Source organism: Mercenaria mercenaria, chromosome 19 (assembly GCF_021730395.1).
Source record: "Mercenaria mercenaria strain notata chromosome 19, MADL_Memer_1, whole genome shotgun sequence".
In the NCBI taxonomy this organism is placed as follows: Eukaryota; Metazoa; Mollusca; class Bivalvia; order Venerida; family Veneridae; genus Mercenaria; species Mercenaria mercenaria.
Genome location: NC_069379.1, coordinates 30,218,688 through 30,238,845, shown reverse-complemented (window position 1 = coordinate 30,238,845; position 20,158 = coordinate 30,218,688). Strand labels below are relative to the sequence as shown.

Genomic DNA, 20,158 nt, shown 5'->3' with positions numbered 1-20,158 from the left:
GATCCAGTGGGTTTGTTTGGTTTGAATGAAACCAAAGATTGTTCTTATAATGCATTGTAGGTGCGCTGTAATTGTGTCCTACAAAGGGTAAATAGGCATTTGCACCACAGTTGCACTATTCCAATAGAAGTTCGTCTATACCTCTGTGTGTCGGTTGAAGACACATACTTCCAGTAGTGTATGTCTATTTGTTCATGACTTGCGACAGATGCAGTTGCCTCAAACATGATGACTTTTAATCGACGGAGTAAGATTGCTTAGAAGCAGCAAATCTGATTGAAAAATTCATAGATACTTTACCCGATCAGTCTGCTTTCAAGTTTGACTTTCTATTAATTTCCATAATAATAATGATAATAATAATAATAATATTATCTATGTTTGAAATACTTGCCAAAAAAATATAAAGCTGTAGATATTTAAGCCTTGAAAAAACACATGCAATAAATTTCAATTTTGAATTTTTAAATTTTAGATTTTTAATTTTATTTATTCATTTCTTTTTCAATTTTAACACTTCCCCCTGTGATCGAGTAACATTTTTGTAGCATATGTATAAAATGATTACAAAGGCTTGTGAAATATTTTGTTGCGTCACTAGGGGTAAAGATGTTTAGAACAGAAAAATGTTTAATGTTCAGATTTCATTAGAAATGAGAACGAGAAATGTTCACGAAGACATTTTTTTTTTGTTCACAAATGTGAAAAAAGTATAGTCGAATATCTCAAGAAACTATCTTTATCATGCTATTTTAGAAGTCCAGTCCTAATTCAGTTTTTCATTAATTGGATAGGCAATCTGAATAGAAGAGTGCTCGTGGTCCTTTTTGAACTATCAGAAAAACATTGTATGATAAAAATTAATGTTCCATTGTTCAGGATTATGAACGATAAAACAGAAAAATAACGAAACAAGTCGCAACAATGCATTTGTTATAAAATTAAAATTTCAGCTTGTGACTTTCAATGCTTGTTAAATCAACTAATTATGTGAATCAGTTTGCTACACAGAAATGTTTATTAAGTAAAAAGGAACATAAATAATCTTACTGTTTCTTAGAAGATAAACAATAAATGTTATATAACACTCTTTGAATTAAATCCTGATGAATGCATACTATAAAATAATTTGTCTTAACAATTGGAAAGACACAAACTGCCGATTTTAGAAAAAGACTATAATCAGGTCAATGTTTTCCAGCTGTGCACATGATTTATATTCTGTATAGATGGTATGTCCTCATCGCCGGCAAACATATATACAGTTGCGTAAGAAATTGGGCATTAAGTTATATTACATATAATCGATAACGTTAAGCATGTAAAGTTGGTCTTTTGTCATTTATTTGAGGTAATTGCTGATTTAATTATTTTTATTTCAATACTACTAATGTTTAAACAGACAGAAATAATTAGGTATTATTTAATGTTTCGTTTTTGAAGCTCTAGTAAATTTCCCAAAGCCTACATAAGACAAAGTTTAAACTTTTCTGGTGCAAAAAACTGTTTCGCGAAATCTTCCACTAGATTCAAACATAAGAAAATTCCTAACATTAGGTTGATTTTGAAAATGACTAAGGATAAAACTAGGTAAGACGATCTCATATGTTTCTAGAGAAGTTGCGATTTCATACTTGAATTTCATACCCGAACGTGTAGAAAATAATCGTCCATTTCAAAACAAATAAATGAACAATCTGGTTACTCACAAAAGTTCAATTACACAACTTATTTAACAGTTATATTGTGGTTAAACTACAGTATACACTTTCGTGTCGTAAACATTCACTGTCACGGTTCGCCTAGCTTAAAGTCACATTAGGTTATCAGAGAGCAATTGTGGTACCTTACATTATACGTCAAATATATTATTAAACTTGCAAAATTTTGAAGATATCGATATCAAAAGTAAGGCAAATGTTATATAAACTGTTCGATTTGCGTTTGGTTGACAAACACTATTTACTACCGCGAATATACGTGTTCTGAAATACTCAGACGTATTTAGTAAAATTTATTATTTGTTAACTTAGTGTTCTGGATAAATAACAAACTAACATACGTTATTTACATAAGTTTCAATTAAGCGGGTAGTGTGTTGAAGATCAAAGTTATGTTTCGGTATTTTCTGAAGGAATTTATAAGAAGTCCGTGGAGAGAACCTGGTCCAAGTGAATGGAATGAAAGTGTAAGATATTTTCGTATTTTATACCTATCGCAAAGACCGATTCTAGTAAAGCGTGCAGAAAGGTATGTTATACATGTATAGTAATTAGAGAGGCAAGTACAGTGAAATCGTTATTATTTGTTGGGTTGATTTTTCATTGGATTTGAGTTATCCTGGTTGTTTGTTGGACCAGACAATCTACTGCCTGCTATCCTACTAGCATTTGATATCCAGGATTTTTTTTGATTTTTTCTTCTTTTTTTTTTCATGTCTTTATGTTTTCACCTTTTTTCTCCTAGTTGTTTGTTGCAGTAGATTGTCAAATGCGTGCTGTTTTTTTTAGATATTTTTAAATATATTTTTTCATTTCTTTATGTCTTCATCTTTTTCTCTGTGTTTATGGTTATTTCTTTTAAACACATTCTAAATGTCACACGCATTCATTACTTCATAGTGGGCCTCCTTGGCCGAGTGGTTAAGGAGCTGACTTCAAATCACTCGCCCCATTACCGATGTGTGTTCGAACCTCACTCGAGGCGTTGAATTCTTCTTGTAAGGAAGCCATCCAGCTGGCTTACGGAAGGTCAGTGGTTCTACCCAGGTGCCCGCTCGTGATGAAATAATGCACGGAGGGGTATATCGGGTCTTCCGCCGCCATTAAAGGTTGAAAGTCGACATATGACCTATAATTATGTTGGGTTGACGTTAAATCCAACAAAATAAATGCATTGCTTCAGGTTCTTTTTTTTTGTGGAAACTGAACTTAAGATTGTTCTTTATGACGGACTAGGCCTATACACCACAACAAAGAGTCAATATGTGCACAGCAGTTAATCTGATCCTGACTATAGTCTATCCAACAGAAATAACGCTTGGTATTGATATGCCTGTGATGCTTAGGTCAAGAACTATACCTTCTTTGTAGGTGATATCAGTGACTGTTTCATATTCAGCGTGATGCCATGAAAGTGATGTTATAAGTCGCTTTCCATTCAGATGGCATAGCAAAATACTGCTTGACTCGAAAACGTACTAAAGACTAGCCTAGCTTCAGACAGAATTTTATGCAGCGGCCTGCTTCTACATTAGCATTACAAATGGCACATTTCGAATGTGTCTGCCCACAACTTCAGCACTGATTTACACAGTATTATCTTTAACGGGGTTGCAGTCAGACTCATTCTTCTGTGTTAAATCTTTCCGCTACAGTTTTATTAGTCAAGCTCCAAAGCTCCACAAAGAACGGTTATACATGTTTTATCCAAATATTGTCTGTGCCGTTGGAACTTATCTCCAGCCAGAACCCTACGACCTTGATAAAATGACTGCCTTTTCTTAGTATTAAAGTTATACAGCACACACACACATCTGTCATCACTTATGACAGAGTTATACAGACATGTACATGTACTTGATTAACCAAGTTCCCACTGTAATAAAATGGACCGCTTACTTATACATGTATATCTGTAGCATTCCTATTCACACGTATAATGCATTATGTTCAGCGCAAAGAAAAAGTTTAAATTAAGCACAGTTTGTTTGCTAAAAGATTAAAGTAGGATTTTAATCTTAAAATGTTATTTTTCCTTAAATAAACGGATTTTGCCACTTTTCCAGTTAAAATTCATGTATTAGAAACTTCCGTAAAGTGATGACATCATACTTTTAATAAAACATTTTATTTTTTTCAAAAATAATATTTATACCCTACCCTAGGTTAAACTAAAAGAACGTCTTGATAAGAACGGATACAAACCAGTTTCTGTTTTAATATGTTAACAAACGCATTGGTTAATATGTGATTTGAAGCAATTTGGTTATTGTTTAAATACTTAATGAGAATTTTGCATTCAAAATGTAGGCTAGAAGCATATGAAAGTGTCCGCAGTCCTTTGTTATAAAAGTAGAATACAATGTTAAAAGTGATGTGTTTTTTGTTTTACTATTTTTTGTTTAAAACAACAATACTTAGGTTATACGAAGTATTTTTATGTTGTTTATATAGTTTAAATTTAAACGCACATAAATGATAAACAACTATCAAATGTATTTTGAGCAAACCCTGTCTTATGTATGGCAAAAATGTATTTCAAGGAGTAATACTTATATGACTTTTGCCATCTGCTCCTTCGATTTACACAGTTTGATTTACGCTGTCATTTGTGAATAGAATTCATATTCCTTTTATCTTATACTTTTAAATTCGCTATGAAAGACTGAACAAATGCAATGAAATCAAAGCGCAACATCTTGTCTGACAGTTCGTTGCAAATATTTGTAAAATACTAGTATTTATCTACGGTGGTATGTTTAGGACATGCACTTATTTCTTTAGGATTAAATTATTTTGAGCGATCAACATCTTATCTCGTGCGCACGACATCTTATCTTGAGCGATCAACATCTTTTCTCGAGCGATCAACATATTATCTTGAGCGATCAACATCTTATCTTGAGCGATCAACATCTTATTTCGTGCGCACGACATCTTATCTTGAGCGATCAACATCTTATCTCGTGCGCACAACATCTTATCTTGAGCGATCAACATCTTATCTCGAGCGATCAACATATTATCTTGAGCGATCAACATCTTATCTCGAGCGATCAACATATTATCTTGAGCGGTCAACACCTTATTTCGTGCGCACGATATCTTATCTTGAGCGATCAACATCTTATCTCGAGCAATCAACATATTATCTTGAGCGATCAACATATTATCTTGAGCGATCAACATCTTATCTTGAGCGATCAACGTCTTATCTCGTGCGCACGACATCTTACCTTGAGCGACCAACATATTATCTTGAGCGATCAACATCTTATTTCGTGCGCACGACATCTTATTTTGAGCGATCAACATCTTATCTCGAGCGATCAACATATTATCTCGAGCGATTAACATGTTATCTCGAGCGATCAACATCTTATCTCGAGCGATCAACATATTATCTTGAGCGATCAACATCTTATCTCGTGCGCACGACATCTTATCTTCAGCGATCAACATCTTATCTTGAGCGATCAACATATTATCTTGAGCGATCAACATCTTATTTCGAGCGATCAACAAATTATCTTGAACGATCAACATATTATCTCGAGCGATCAACATCTTTTCTCGGTCATCTTATCAATATCTATTAAGGGGCTTTGTGTGAAGTCAGATCATTAGTAAAAACATACGGCTGCCACCGTTTTTGTTTTTATTTATATTATACTTATAACCGTTTCACATGTTTGCAGGGTTAGACATTTAAATGCGGAAACTGATAAAAAAGGCAGCAAAAAAATCAGTGATGATGCAAAGAAATAAATTTAAGTCCTTGACAAAAAAAATTAGTATGTAGGCTTCGCTATGGAAGCCCTGGAAGGACAATTGATTTCCGTACTTCCCACTTCTGACTTCTAACATTTTGCACTTCTCACTTCCAACTTCTTGACTTCCTACATCCTACTTCTAACTTCCACGCTTCTGACTTCTAACTTCCGCACTTCTGACTTCCAGCTTCCTGACTTCATACTTCCGACTTCCAACTTCCACACTTCTTACTTCCGACTTCAAAAAAAGGAAAGTTGGAAGTCGGATGTCAGGAAGTTAGAAGTCAGAAGTGTGGAAGTCAGAAGTCAGAAGTGCGATAGTTAGAAGAGGGAAGTAAGAGGTCAAGAAGTCGGAAGTAAGAAGTGTGGAAGTTGGAAATCAGAAGTCGAAAGGCAGGAAGTTAGAAGTCAGAAGTGCGGAAGTTAGAAGAGGGAAGTAAGAAGTCAAAAAGTCGGAAGTAAGAAGTGTGGAAGTTGGAAATCAGAAGTCGAAAGTCTGGAAGTTAGAATTGCGGAAGTAAGAAGTCAGAAGTGCGGAAGTTAGAAGAAGGAAGTAAGAAGTCAAGAAGTCGGAAGTAAGAAGTGTGGAAGTTTGAAATCAGAAGTCGAAAGTCAGGAAGTTGGAAGTCAGAAGTGTGGAAGTTAGAAGTAGGAAGTCAAGAAGTTGGAAGTGAGAAGTGCAAAAGTTAGAAGTCAGAAGTGGGAAGTACGGAAATCAATTGTCCCTCAAGGGCTTCCATTCTTCGCCCATATATTAAACGATTTTCCTTGTTTTCCCCTAATTCATACATGCAACTTTTCTGCGCGAATTTATCAGTCGAACTGAAATTTGTTGCTGTTCTAACATGCAGTATGCATCATTGGTTATGTTCAATTGATTTTGAAGATAGGATGACCAATTATATGCATTGCTTTTCCAATTGATGTGATAAACTTGTACATGTACTTGTGGGAAGTTTAAATAACAGCGGAATAGGCTTAACAACTTGTCCGTATGTTTTACTGATGACTTAAATGCACACACAAAGGGCCTTAATATATATAAATAAGATGTCGTACGCTCGAGACAAGATGTTGATCGCACAAGATAAGACGTTGATCGCTCAAGATAATATGTTGATCGCTCGAGATAAGATGTTGATCGCTCGAGATAATATGTTGATCGCTCAAGATAATATGTTGATCGCTCGAGATAAGATGTTGATCGCTCGAAATAAGATGTCGTGCGCACGAAATAAGATGTTGATCGCTCGAGATAAGATGTTGATCACTCAAGATAATGTTGAGTGATAAGATGTTGATCGCTCAAGATAATATGTTGATCCCTAAAGATGATATGTTGATCGCTCGAGATAAGATGTCGTGCGCACGAGATAAGATGTTGATCGTTCAAGATAAGATGTTGATCGCTCGAGATAAGATGTTGATCGCTCAAGATAATATGTTGATCGCTCGAGATAAGATGTTGATCGCTCAAGATAAGATGTTGTGCGCACGAGATAATATGTTGATCGCTCGAGATAAGATGTCGTGCGCACGAGATAAGATGTTGATCGCTCAAGATAAGATGTCGTGCGCACGAGATAATTTAATCTTAAAAAATAACATATGTCCTAAACATACCACCGTATTTATCTGATATATGATCGTTTTTTTTCACACATATTAGCACTTTAATGACCAAAGGTGAGAACTTACCGAAACTAAATATTTACCGTATAGTCTTGAGAACAAACTTGACAACTAAGACTACTGCTAGGATTTTATTATGTAAGATGTATACGCAGTACTTAAAGTGTAACGATGTATAATGAATGTTTAAGAAATACAAGAGCTCGTCAAACACAAAATGTCGCCCCCACCCCTTGATGCATTCAGTAATTGCACAAGGAACAGAAATTGTATGCTTATTTTAAACAAAGGTTCTACTGTTCTGGTTCAAAGTGACCTTGACCTTATACCTATTGCCCTCAAAATAAACAGGGGACATCTGCCAGTCATGATCAACCTTCCTCTTAAGGCTCATGTTCCTAGACCCAACCGTTCTCAATGTATGGTCAGGAAAGTGTTCAACTGTTCCGGATCAATGTAGCCTACTGACCTCAAAATATACAGGTCTCATCTACTGGTCATGACCAACCTCCCTATCACGTTTCATGATACTAGGCCCAAGCACTCTCAAGTAATTCTCTGGAACCGTTTAAATTTATGAATGTGTTTGGGTTTTACGGCGCACTAACACAGTAAAGGTTATATGGCGACAAACAGGACTACAAGTTTTGGTTTCACATTTTATTTACATCGAAATAAAAACATGACGTATGGTATCAAAATTTGCATACCTGTTGGAATCACAGAATTACAGGAAAGCGCAGTGTTAAGACGATATTAGTCGCCTCTTACGATCATGCAAGGGTAAGGCAGTGTTCCAATTCCTTTCATACACAGATCGTCCCAGAACCACATGGAGTGAAAACGGTTTAAATGTTCCGTGTCACTGTAACATTGACCTTTGACCTACTGACCACAAAGTCAATCGGGGTCATCTGCGGGTCACACGTGGCCCGAACGTTCCGAAATTATCGTTCAGAAACTGCTTAACTGTGACCTAATGACCTCAAAACCAATAGGGGTCATATGCTGGTCATGATCAAATTCCAATCAATTTTCCTGATCCAAGGCCCAAGCCTTCTTATTACCCAGAAACCATTTTACTGATCTTGGTCACTGTGACCTTGACCTTTGACCTACTAATCTCAAAATTATTAAGGGTCATCTGCTGGTGATGACCAATCTCCATATCATCTTTCATGATCTTAGGCCCTATCAATCTTGAGTTAGCATACGGAAAATGTTTAACTGTTCCGGGTCACTGTGACCCTGATCTTTGACATACTAACTTCAAAATCAATAAGGGTCATTGGCTTGTCATGACAAACCTCCCTATTAACTTTCATGATCCTAAGCATAAATGGTCTTGAGTTATCATCTGGGAACCATTAAGCTGTTCAGGGTCACTGTGACCTTTGACACACTGACTTCAAAATCGATAGGGGTCATATTCTGGTCATGACCAGCCTCATCTTTCATGCTCCTAGGCTTAATTATTCTTGAGTTATCATCCTAAACAATTTAACTGTTCAGGGTCAGTGTGACCCTGACCTTTGACATACATATCTCAAAATGTACAGGGGTCATTTGCTGGCCATGACCAACCTTCCTATCAACTTTTAAGATTCTAGGCTCTGGTTTTAAGATATGACTGGATCATTAAAAATACTTACAATGTAGATCTATGAATTTTGGATTGCTGATCCGTTTTTGAATCAAGTTGTGTCTGCAAAACAAAATCTGAAGATTTTTTCTTAATAATTGCTATTGTAATGAATATACTCCGTGCATTAAATTTATGCTTACATTTTTAAGCTGAGCGCAACTATGGCTATATATATATATTCATGTTCATTGCTACAAGTAAAGTTACTAGTTCCTTATGCTACCTTGTAATTAGTGAGATCTGTGATTTTCATTCTTTTGTTGATAAAAAAGATGTCACTTCTGAATAGCTGATAAACTAAAATACAGAGTTAATTTATTCGTTACCGCCCAAGTGTATAAATAGTGTTAAAACGATTCTGCTATTTTTTATTTCGATTCTAATAAGCCCTTATTCTAAAAAAGAAGGTAAAATATAGCAGCACTCTTTCTTGACGAGATGTCATTGTAGCGAAAGAATGTTTTAACAGAGCATATAATAATGTCTCTTGAAATGAAGTATTTCATAAACTTATACCTTGTTAGTAAGGAAAGTCTTCTGATAACTCTTTTTTAAGCCCGCCCGCTTAGCTCAGTAGGTAAGAGCGTTGGTCTACGGATCGCGGGGTCGCGAGTTCGATCCTCGGGCGGGGCTTATGTTCTCCGTGACTATTTGATAAACGACATTGTGTCTGAAATCATTAGTCCTCCACCTCTGATTCATGTGAGGAAGTTGGCAGTTACTTGCGGAGAACAGGTTTGTACTGGTACAGAATCTAGGAACACTGGTTAGGTTAACTGCCCGCCGTTATATAACTGAAATACTGTTGAAAAACGGCGTTTAACCCAAAACAAAAAAAATCTTTTTTAACTTTCTGGGGCACGGGCATCAATGCTATGAAAATGTACAATGAATAAAGATTAAACATTGAAGTATCATAACATCAGTAGAGTTCCCGTGCTTCGTAATGAAGTAAACACTGCAAAATGATTTGAAATGTTTCTGAATGACAAGGACAAAAATAAAACGTTAATCAATGATTTTTAGAGACAAATCTCTTAGCTATTCAAAAACAGTGCGCAGGACTTTGCTCATATACTTACTTTCTACTTTATACTTTAAAGAAACTTACAAACAGGGCATGATTGATAAGAGTATTATTTATTCATTCAGCAACATGAGCTAAAGGTTATTACAACACACAGGTATAAATCAAATACAAGTTTTACACATACACTATTACAATCTCGCTCGGTCAATCACAGCAATCTGGCGACCCCGGCTACGGTGACCACGACCTAAAGGTATTGAGGCTTGCTGACATCTCGACAGTTATCATAGAGAGAAATGAGGTATGCGCAAAGCAGAGGTTATTGTCCCAAAGACACAGGAAGTAGGGACGAAATCAAACAGGCATGACATTAATCCGTACTAGTACGAAAGACTGTTAGACAAGTAAAGAAGAACAGCTAAAAAGAGCCGGCTTGACCGAGGACTCTTGAAGCCGGACATTGTATCAACCTTTGATATACTTTTGATATACTAGTATGCATTATTTTGTTCTATTCAGCGATTCTTTTAGTGGGCTCGTATATAATGGGAATTATACAATTGCCAAAATGAGTTTGTTGATTTGAGATAAACTGCATGACGGCCCCCTTAAGAATAGTGCAATGGTCTGCAAACTTCGAAACAAATGCAAAATATTTAAATGAAGATGAATTATATGTATTAGCAAACAGACAAACCTGTACTCAAAGCAACCTCTGGATAAAGACCACTTCTAAGAACGCGATATTGAAAGACTACCTTTTTTTCCATTGGCAATAAACCAAGTGAATTCACTTTTGACAACAGACCACCTCCAAACAAGGCCAATTTCCAAAGTAGTCCTAGTCCTTATTGAAATGTTTGACTGTATGTAGGTACGACATTGAATGGTCATCATATTCTAAACAGATAAGCACAGTACGAATTTAAATATCTTCCATTGTGATATATATATATATATATATATATATATATATATATACTGTAAATCCATAAAGGTACGATGTGTGTCTGGTACGATATGAATTTATTTGCATGAAAGAGTATTGTGCCTCTTGTACAGCACCAAGTAATGAACTCGTATATTGATTGTTTATTACCAGTCACAACAGTTTCAGGCATTTTGCATATATACAAAGAAAAAAAAAGCATAATATATAAACTAAGAGTTCAAAAAATTAGCATACTAGACAATTGTAAATTACTTGTGACTTGAAATATCATCCATTATGATATACACTGAATATCTATGGAAAATACTATGCAAGTCTGGTATATAAATCTGCGAATGAAAGATTATGAAACAGTCCCGTGCCTCTTGTACATCACCAAGTAGACAGTCGTAAACTGACAATTTACTACAGTTTCAGGCATTTCGCGTATATACAATGAACATGTTAATTATCTGTTAATTAAAAAACAATAAACTTGAACTACAAACCTATTAGCTATGGTAATCAAACCTGACATTGACATTGAAGAAGCACTACAAACACTCGTGTTACTTACACTGGCACGAAGATCACTCATCATCTTTGCAAGAAACGATATGCAAATGCTAGCTTTTATTATAATTATTATTATTATTATACCAGATGTATATAGCGCCCTTTTCATGATAAACACGTTCAAAGGCGCTTTACAGCACTCCAGCCACACAGGGCGCGAAATCATCCTCTACTAGTACAGACACAGAGCGATCTGACCAGAGGGACAGAGTGAGACAAAGCCCCCACAGAGAGATCAGAAATCAGATACAGGCTTGTCCGGCTACCTTAGCCTAGCTCGTTGCGAATAGACAGCCTGGTTCTTTAACGTGCCCAGTGTATAGCACTGATACACGCAAGGATTGCCTGGGTTCCTGACCAGTACACCTCTAGCTGGGTGGGAAACACTGAAAAGCGTTTCTGAAAATTCCCGAGTAGTAGATAATATGTTGATCGCTCGAGATAAGATGTTGATCGCTCAAGATAATATGTTGATCGCTCGAGTAAAGATGTTGATTGCTCAAGATAAGATGTCGTGCGCACGAACTAAGATATTGATCGCTCAAAATAATATGTTGATCGCCCAAGATAAGATGTCGTGCGCACGAGATAAGATGTTGATCGCTCGAGATAAGATGTTGATCGCTCAAGATAAGATGTCGTGCGCACGAGATAAGATGTTGATCGCTCAAGATAAGATGTCGTGCGCTCAAAATAAGATGTTGATCGCTCAAGATAAGATATTGATCGCTCGAGATAAGATGTTGATCGCTCAAGATAAGATGTCGTGCGCACGAGATAAGATGTTGATCGCTCAAGATAATTTAATCCTAAAAAAATAATTGCATGTCCTAAACATACCACCGTATAAAAGTGAGAAATGGATGCATGAAAAAAACTCTTAAGGTTGTAAATGTTTTTAGTTATGTTGACTTAAGTTTTACCAAACAATTTTCTATGAGCAGTACGGTACATGAATTATGTATGAAAGGAAAGATAGTTCTTATATCAAACTCAAAGTCTTTCTATGATAACGACAGGTTAAAGAAAACAGTATTTTATAACTTTTTAACACTGAGATATGCCCTTAGTTACTTTATGGAGCAGAAATTTGGGGTATAAAGAAATTCGAAGAATTTGAGCGAATGCATCCCTGCAAACGTTTCATGTGCTCTAGACGAAAATCGTCTAATGCTGCTGTACTTGGTGATTGTAGCAGAAATCGTTTGTATATAGAACCACGTAAACGATGTATAAACTATTGGTTAAAATATCATCTAATGATGTATAATGATTATATAAGTGGGCACAGTAACTGAATATCTGGTGTAAGAGATAATCTGCAAAGATATTGTTTTGGATATGTTTGGGTGAACCAATCAGTTGATTCAGAAAACACTTTTTATCAACATTTATAAAAAGATTAAAATATATTTACCAACAAGAATGGCTTGTATCTGTTAGTTTAAATTGAAAAAAAAAAATATAGTTTTATATGATGTTCAAAGAAGATTTCTCATAGGAAAAGTATTTAGATATATAACACATCAGAATATTTAGGTTTATGTACACAAGTTCTAGAATAGGTTCTAATGACCTTGAGATAAAAGCTGGTCGACATAGAAAAATAGAAAGAGAAAACAGATTATGTAGAAAATATGAAAAAAATATATACATGTATTATAGAAGATGAGTTTTACTTTGTTTTGAATTTTACTCGGAATAAAGAATGATGTATTTACCTAAAAAGTAATATTGTAGTCCAACACGAAACAAATTTTATATCCTGATGTTAAAAAGAAATGAAACTTTGATAAGGGTCATCGCTACTTTCTTATATTATGCTTTTAATAAACGGAAGTCTTATGTTTAGATGCTAAAACTTCAATATGTAACTTTTTAATCAGTTTTCTGATACTTTGTATGTGAATGTGCATATCCTTTGTATTTTGTTATAATTTGTAAATATGTTTGCACGGGCTGGTGGCACTAGAGCGAAAATAAACTTCTGTTCTGTTTTGTACATAACAGTCTGAAGACTACCTTCCCAACGTCTTAATGAGATGATCTGACATGCCTAGCTTTGGTCCAATGCTAAGCTATGTCCCAAATATCACTCACTGTTTTTGCCGTGTTTTGTTAGCAGTTTCCATATACTTTCAATAAGGAATCCCAGTGAGAGCACACTGTGCCCTTATACGTTATTGAGAGTGGATCACACTGCAGAGCAGCATATTGCTTTCTTAAAAACACATACTCATTGAGATGTAGTAGTGGACAAGTGACAGAATTGTTAGCTGTAAGTGTTATTGTATATCTGCTCTGAAAATATCCGCTTTCGAATATTTAAGCTTTAACGCAAAATTCTTTTTTTTTCGGCAAAAGTTATATCACTGATCTTGAACACATAATCTAAATTCTCCGCAACGGAAGAAACCGAAAAAAAGCCATGCAACAATCTATTGATAGCAAAAGGATGTCGTTCTTCACACTGTATTTTCCTCTCAAGATTAGAAGAACATCCGTCAGAATGTCATGAGTTATTTCAATTTAATATACTGCGACTCTTTTTTACAACTCTTAAAATTAATGTAGCTGAAACAGTCCACTTAAGTTAGAAACGGGTGACTTCACATCTTATTAAGGTAATGGTAATTATGCCAGACAATTTGAGAATGTTTAAACCAGTCATTTTGTTTGCAGATGTATGACGATTTATGTGAAGAAATAGGAAAGATAAGTTTCAACGAAGAAGGACGAAAATGTGGAATACTTTTATGCGGACCAAACCAATCAGGGAGGTCATCATTCGTAAACACAGTGATCAGTATATGCATAGGTCGGCCAGCATATGTTACGAGAGCGATGTTTTCGGAGGAAATTGTCACTTATCATGTAATTATATTACCATCATGTTGATAGGTAACTCCAAAACGAAATGCAGTCAAGCAGAATTATGCTCACATTATGTAAATTATGAATTAAATCAATGTTTTTCAAGTACATTTCATACCTTAAAGTGTTATACGCAAGATCGTGGCCGAGTGGTTAAGGTCGCTGACTTTCAATCACTTGCCCCTCGCCATTGTGGGTTCGAGACTCACATCGGGCGTTGAATTCTTCATGTGACGAAGACATCCAGCTGGCTTACACGGCTGTTATATTTCGATCTTCTCAGATCGTTCAGCACGACTAAAATGTCGTGTTATTGGTACTGTTTAGTTTCGTAACATGACCATTTTGGCCTGGGTGGTTCCAATACTCCAGCTTTCATAGCCTTTGGTATTGTTTAATCACCCCTTGGATATGGTGCCTGCTTTTTATTTTTGTTTTTTGACAGTTCCTGTGATGCGCAGGCTCCATAACCTCAGATCCCCTTCCTAAATTCCAGTTTGTTTAGTTATGCCCATTGTTTTCTCGTTTGGGGCAAACCCTTTACTTTATCTTGGGACCAAACGCCGCTCTTCATGGAATTACATGCCTCAACACGTGTATCATTGAAGGTTCCATGTTCATCGCCGTTTGAATACATCTGCGGATGTCTCTAAATTCCTTTTTGTACTTTTAGCATGTGTAAATGTAGCATGCATTTCCACTACCGTCCATGAACAGGCTCAATCAAACAGAGCCTGCAGCATTTTCATTTTTGTCGTGTTGAGCGACCTGTGAAGTTTCTACTTTTCTCTATTTTACAGAAGGTCGTTAGGTCTACACAGGTGCCCGCCCGTAATGAAACAATGTACGGAGGGACACTTTGGATCGTCCTCCACCACCAAAGCTGGAAAGTCGCCATATGACCTATAAAAGCGTCGTTGCGACGTTAAATCCAACAACCACATCTACGCAAGATATTAAAAAGCAATGTATAGAATTAAAAAAAAGAAAAAGACCGATTGTTAAATACCTGTCTATCAGTCGTTTATAATCCACGGATAAACATTGAATGCCTGCTTTACTAAATTCTTTCTCCATGTTGATTGCATCAAACAAACTTTTCGTGTATTCGTTCATTATTTTGATATTCATAAGTCTATTTATTGATAAGCAAATGCCGATGAAAGCGTTTGAAGCGACAGTAGAGCAAATATTACAAACATATTAAGACCAGTTCTCTGTAAGAACCAAAAGGATTTGGAAACTTTTAGTCACAGACTTCCTTTAAACCGATTTTTTCTTGAAGAGAATGCAAGATTAAGAAAATCATGTTTTTCGTTTTTACAATATATGCCTCGGTTACCATGGAAACGATGATGGAAATCCCCAAACTGCTTATTTTTTTTAAAAAATCAGGAATGCATGCCTGTTTTGGTATGTGGAAAGTACTAGAAAGTATCCTTTTCAGAATTGGGAAGACATACGTTTTTCTTTGGGATTACTTTCTTTTATGGGAGGTAGATTTATAGGGGGAAGGCACCCTGATTTCACTTGTAAATGACCATTAACATGCTTTTTGTTATTTGTAAAAAGCAGGTAAAGACATGACTATATTTCAAAATGTTTATAGTTTTGTAAATTGATTTGTTTTGTTTGCAGCTGTGAGTTGTATCTTTTTAAAATGACTTTTTTATATTAAAGATTCAAACAGCTTTGAAGTGAGTGTATGTTCTAGAGAGGTTATCATATTTGGTCATTTGCAATGTAGAAAGCTTGACAAAATGACGTAAAAACTCACTGAATGTTAAAAACTGAAAACATTTAATTGCATCCACTGCTATACATAAGCCTATACTGCTTTACGTAAGTTGCCATGGTAACGGATCATTCTTTTAAATTCTAGACAAAATTTTGGACAGTATAACTTTGCAAAATGTTTTACATGAAATACTTATGTTTTGCTATAATTCTGTATCTGGCAATATAATGTTATTTCAGGTTATTGTGTAATTTAGGCACTGATGAGTTAGCTGAAAATTCATTTTTTGTTCAGTTTTCAAACTTCTCTAAAAAGTTCAAATACGAATGACCCATAAAATTCCTTTTAAAATTGAAATGGGTATCATCGCTCTGCTGAATCCATACAAATATTATATTCAGATGCGTGGACGTCTTTTCTTATTAGAAGTTTAAAAAAAAATATATATATATGCAGATAAATTTGTAAAGATAATGTAAAATCTTAAAAGGGGTATTTATAAAAATGTTGCTTTTATAATTGTAAAAATGTTAAAAAACAATATTTGTTTGAATTAATTACTTTTTATATGTATTTCAGGCAAAAACGAAAGTTAGTGCTCTATTTCAGACATAGAAACCACTATGTGTAAAGAGAATTGAAACATTTTAGTAAAATTTGACTCTCAGAAATTGCCATTTTTCGCAAAAAGGATAATGCTCCCGTTTCCATGATAACCTGAACTGATTCCTATCTTTTCACCATTGATTCTTTATATATGGCTTCAACACACTAAAAAGGGTGCAAATATGAAGTAATTCTGAGACTATGAGTTTCCGAACCCTTCTTTAATATTTTGGTTCTTACAGATAATTGTCCTTAATGTCAGAAAAAAGCAAAATTACGATCTTCTTTGACCACTTAAGAACCTCTTTTCCAGTTATTTTAATTTCATTATGTGCAAATTAAAATTTGTGATCATTTGTTAAGATATTACTTTATCATATTGTGTCTGTTAAAAGCATCTACGCCTGGCGGCTTACGGGCGCTTGAACAACTTCATGATAACAGACACAAAGGGCCTTTTGGAACCAAAAGGTCGTGGCCTGAATGTGGATGATGTACTTAACAGCTTACGGGGAAATATAAAAAATGGCTATAAGGTATAAACGTACATATATTCATAGTAAACATGTCTTTTTCTACTTTTACTCAATTGCGTAAGTGCAGAAAATATAATCTTAAAGCTCATAGGAATATGTTCCATCCTTTATAAAAGACTATTTCAACATAGTTATGCTACTTTCTGATCTAAAGCTCTCTAGCACGCATATTATTTGTTATTGTCATCTTTGCAACAGGTATAATCCCCTGTGCACAGTCACATATAATATACACTGCTTGATTATCGAAAGAAAAATCAACATTACGGCCATGTTTGGCAGAATTTGGCGACCGGTTTTATTCTCTTGCTACTCGCTTTTTTTGGAGAATATAGAATATGACACATTTCTTACTTGTCTGGAATGAAATATTTTTGTCATGTATTTCCTCAATATATATCTCCCCCCCCCCCCCACCCCCTCAACCCACCCACCATTTTCCACCCCTCCTTCAGAATTGTTTCAATATCGTTTGCTGAACTCAATTTCTGTCTCTTTGAAAATCTGCGAAGCTGTATGCAAGCGTCTGTTCAACGCAAAAAAAAAACATTTCGGGAAATAGATATCAAATTAGCAATTGTAAGGTAGTAGTGGTCAATAATACTGGTGCAATGTCTCTTAATTACGTCTAAGAGTACGCTAATTAAACGTGTGATATTGATCCAACGAAATCAAAATTAAAATAAAGAAAAATATATTTGTTTCAGTTTATGATCAAAACGTAATCATTATTGTTTGTGTTTTCTTTTTCTTTCACCGATTACCAATTTTGTTAAAACAATGATATTTTATTACAGTTTGAAGATGATCCAATAGATAGGGAAAACGAATACTTCTATAACGCATCCCCTAGCAAAGAGGACGAATCACATTGTCTTGTTTTTATCGTTGGTGTGAATAGCCTTGAAACATTTCCAGAAAAGTACTTAAACAAAATAAAAGAGATTGTGCGTAATATGCAGGAAAACAGTAACTATTTTTGTATTAATTTAACAATTCTAAAGTGGGTGATTTTGTTTCTTTGGTAAAGCTTATATCCGAAGCATGTGATCTCATGATGGGATTGCCTACATTTTAATGGCGATATGTCGCTCTTTTTATCCTACACCTTATGTAAGACATTTAAATTGTAAACAGAGAGTCTTAATTGGAAATAATTGTGATTAACGACATTTCAACAACCGTATTTTTCTCACTTATCGGACAGAAAAATCTCTATTTTTAGAAATGCTGGAAAATCTTATCTCACACGGGTTATCCCACACTCCTGTGACGGACTACTTCATGCACTGAATATACATATTATTTGTGTAAAATAATTAAAAATCAGGTACCTTTATCTTTTCTCTCCTTTCCTTACAGTGTATTTCTCGATTCAAAATTCAGTACTTTATGATAAGAACGTACCATTACGCTACAAACGATAAAACTAAAGTGGAACTTTGTTATTGTGCGTCACTGAAATATCACGACGTCACTTCTGCTTACGACGTCAATTTCCCGCGTTTTAAATAGTTTCATATGTTCATGCTTGTTTTTGATGTTTCTGTTGTAGTAAGTGAGAAATAGAATCCATCATTGGTGTTCGGTGAAGATCGGAAATCCCAACCCTCGGGCGCACCGCTCAAGTTTTAAACTCGGCACAGCCTCGTTTAAGACTTGAGCGGTGCGCCCTCGGGTTGGGATTTTCTGATCTTAACCGAAGACCAATGACAGATTCTGTATATCTACAGTTCGGAAAAATATGATTTCGTATAAAATTTGCTTGTAATTCTATAACTTAAGCACTCGAAACAAGTAATGTGTTGACTAACTGTTATCTTCACAATGCTTCCCTGTTAGTGGACAGATAGAAATAGACACTTATCTCATCATGTCATATCACATAATAATAATCGATTTTTATGACTATCTAAATCTATTCATTTACGATATATATATTACAGACACACATTGTTTTATTATTTACAGGGTACCCAATGGTCCTTATTCTAACGAAAATGGACCAATATTACCCATACCTTCAAAGAGATATTAGATACATGTTCAAAAGTAGCATTGTACACGAAGCAGTTCTCAAGGCGTCAAAGATATTTGGAATTCAGGAAAGAGACATTCATCCAGTCGTTAACTTTACAAAGGAAATCCGTTTGAATAAAATAAAAAGCATTCCAGTATTACTTGCTCTCAGACAAATTTTGTATTATGCCCAAGACAGGATTCACGCAAGTAACTAATGGAAATCTTCCGACAAGGAGAAGAAAGTTGATATGTTGGCCAAAATCATGAATGCGTAACGAATATGGCTAAACTTCATAATTCCACGTGTGCTTATATCTGTAAATATAATCATTATTTATCTGGTTTCCTCTACTAATGAAGATTACGACATACGTATTTAAGGAAGCATATTATGTAAACAGAAAAAAAAACACAGATATTTTTAAAAGCCATTAAGCATTAGATATATCAATGATACAAATGCTGACTTTTAGTTTCTTTCATTCAGATAGTCAGTAAATCATACTTCAACCGTATATCACACGACTGAAGACAAAGACTGAGGAAATATTGCTCAGAGATCGATGGAGATTCACGCGCGTAAAAATGAATGCTACAAACCGTTTGTCTTTCAGTAACAAAACATGTTCTTTACATTTGACCAGTGTATTTATTATCAGAATATATCTGGGATTAGTTTGATGAATTTAATTTAGCTCGATTACTTCAAGGTTGTTTGAATCTCATTAAGTCCGCTTTGAAAGTACCTTTTCCTGTGCCGTTTAAAAAGGCATGGTTACCCGGTGGGTACGTGACCAACTGCCCTGGAACTGAGCGACTGACGCCTGAACTGATAGACAACAGGTCACCTATTCTAGGGTTGAATTTGACGCAATAGTTAACAAAGTGATCTTGAAAATTAGAGGATTTACAGTTAAAACTGTTGTGGTATGATGTTTCCTTTAATGTAAACAACCAGTGTAGCCACATTGATATCTATGTAATGGTTAATAATTAATAATTTTATCAGTCCATTGTAAATGATTTGCATAATTAATTTACACATTCACGCTAAGCTAAATATACGGTTTATTG

The 20,158-nt window shown here is 35.1% G+C and overlaps 1 protein-coding gene across 1 annotated transcript; it reads left to right on the top strand.

The window, feature by feature from the left end:
- Positions 1-1,817: 1,817 nt before the first annotated feature.
- Positions 1,818-19,793, top strand: LOC128551209 (interferon-induced protein 44-like). The gene is made up of 5 exons (XM_053531830.1): positions 1,818-2,188; positions 13,991-14,182; positions 16,922-17,062; positions 17,860-18,031; positions 19,034-19,793. Exons 1-5 carry the CDS (start codon positions 2,114-2,116, stop codon positions 19,297-19,299), a joined length of 846 nt encoding a protein of 281 aa, XP_053387805.1. The 5' UTR covers positions 1,818-2,113; the 3' UTR covers positions 19,300-19,793.
- Positions 19,794-20,158: the final 365 nt, after the last annotated feature.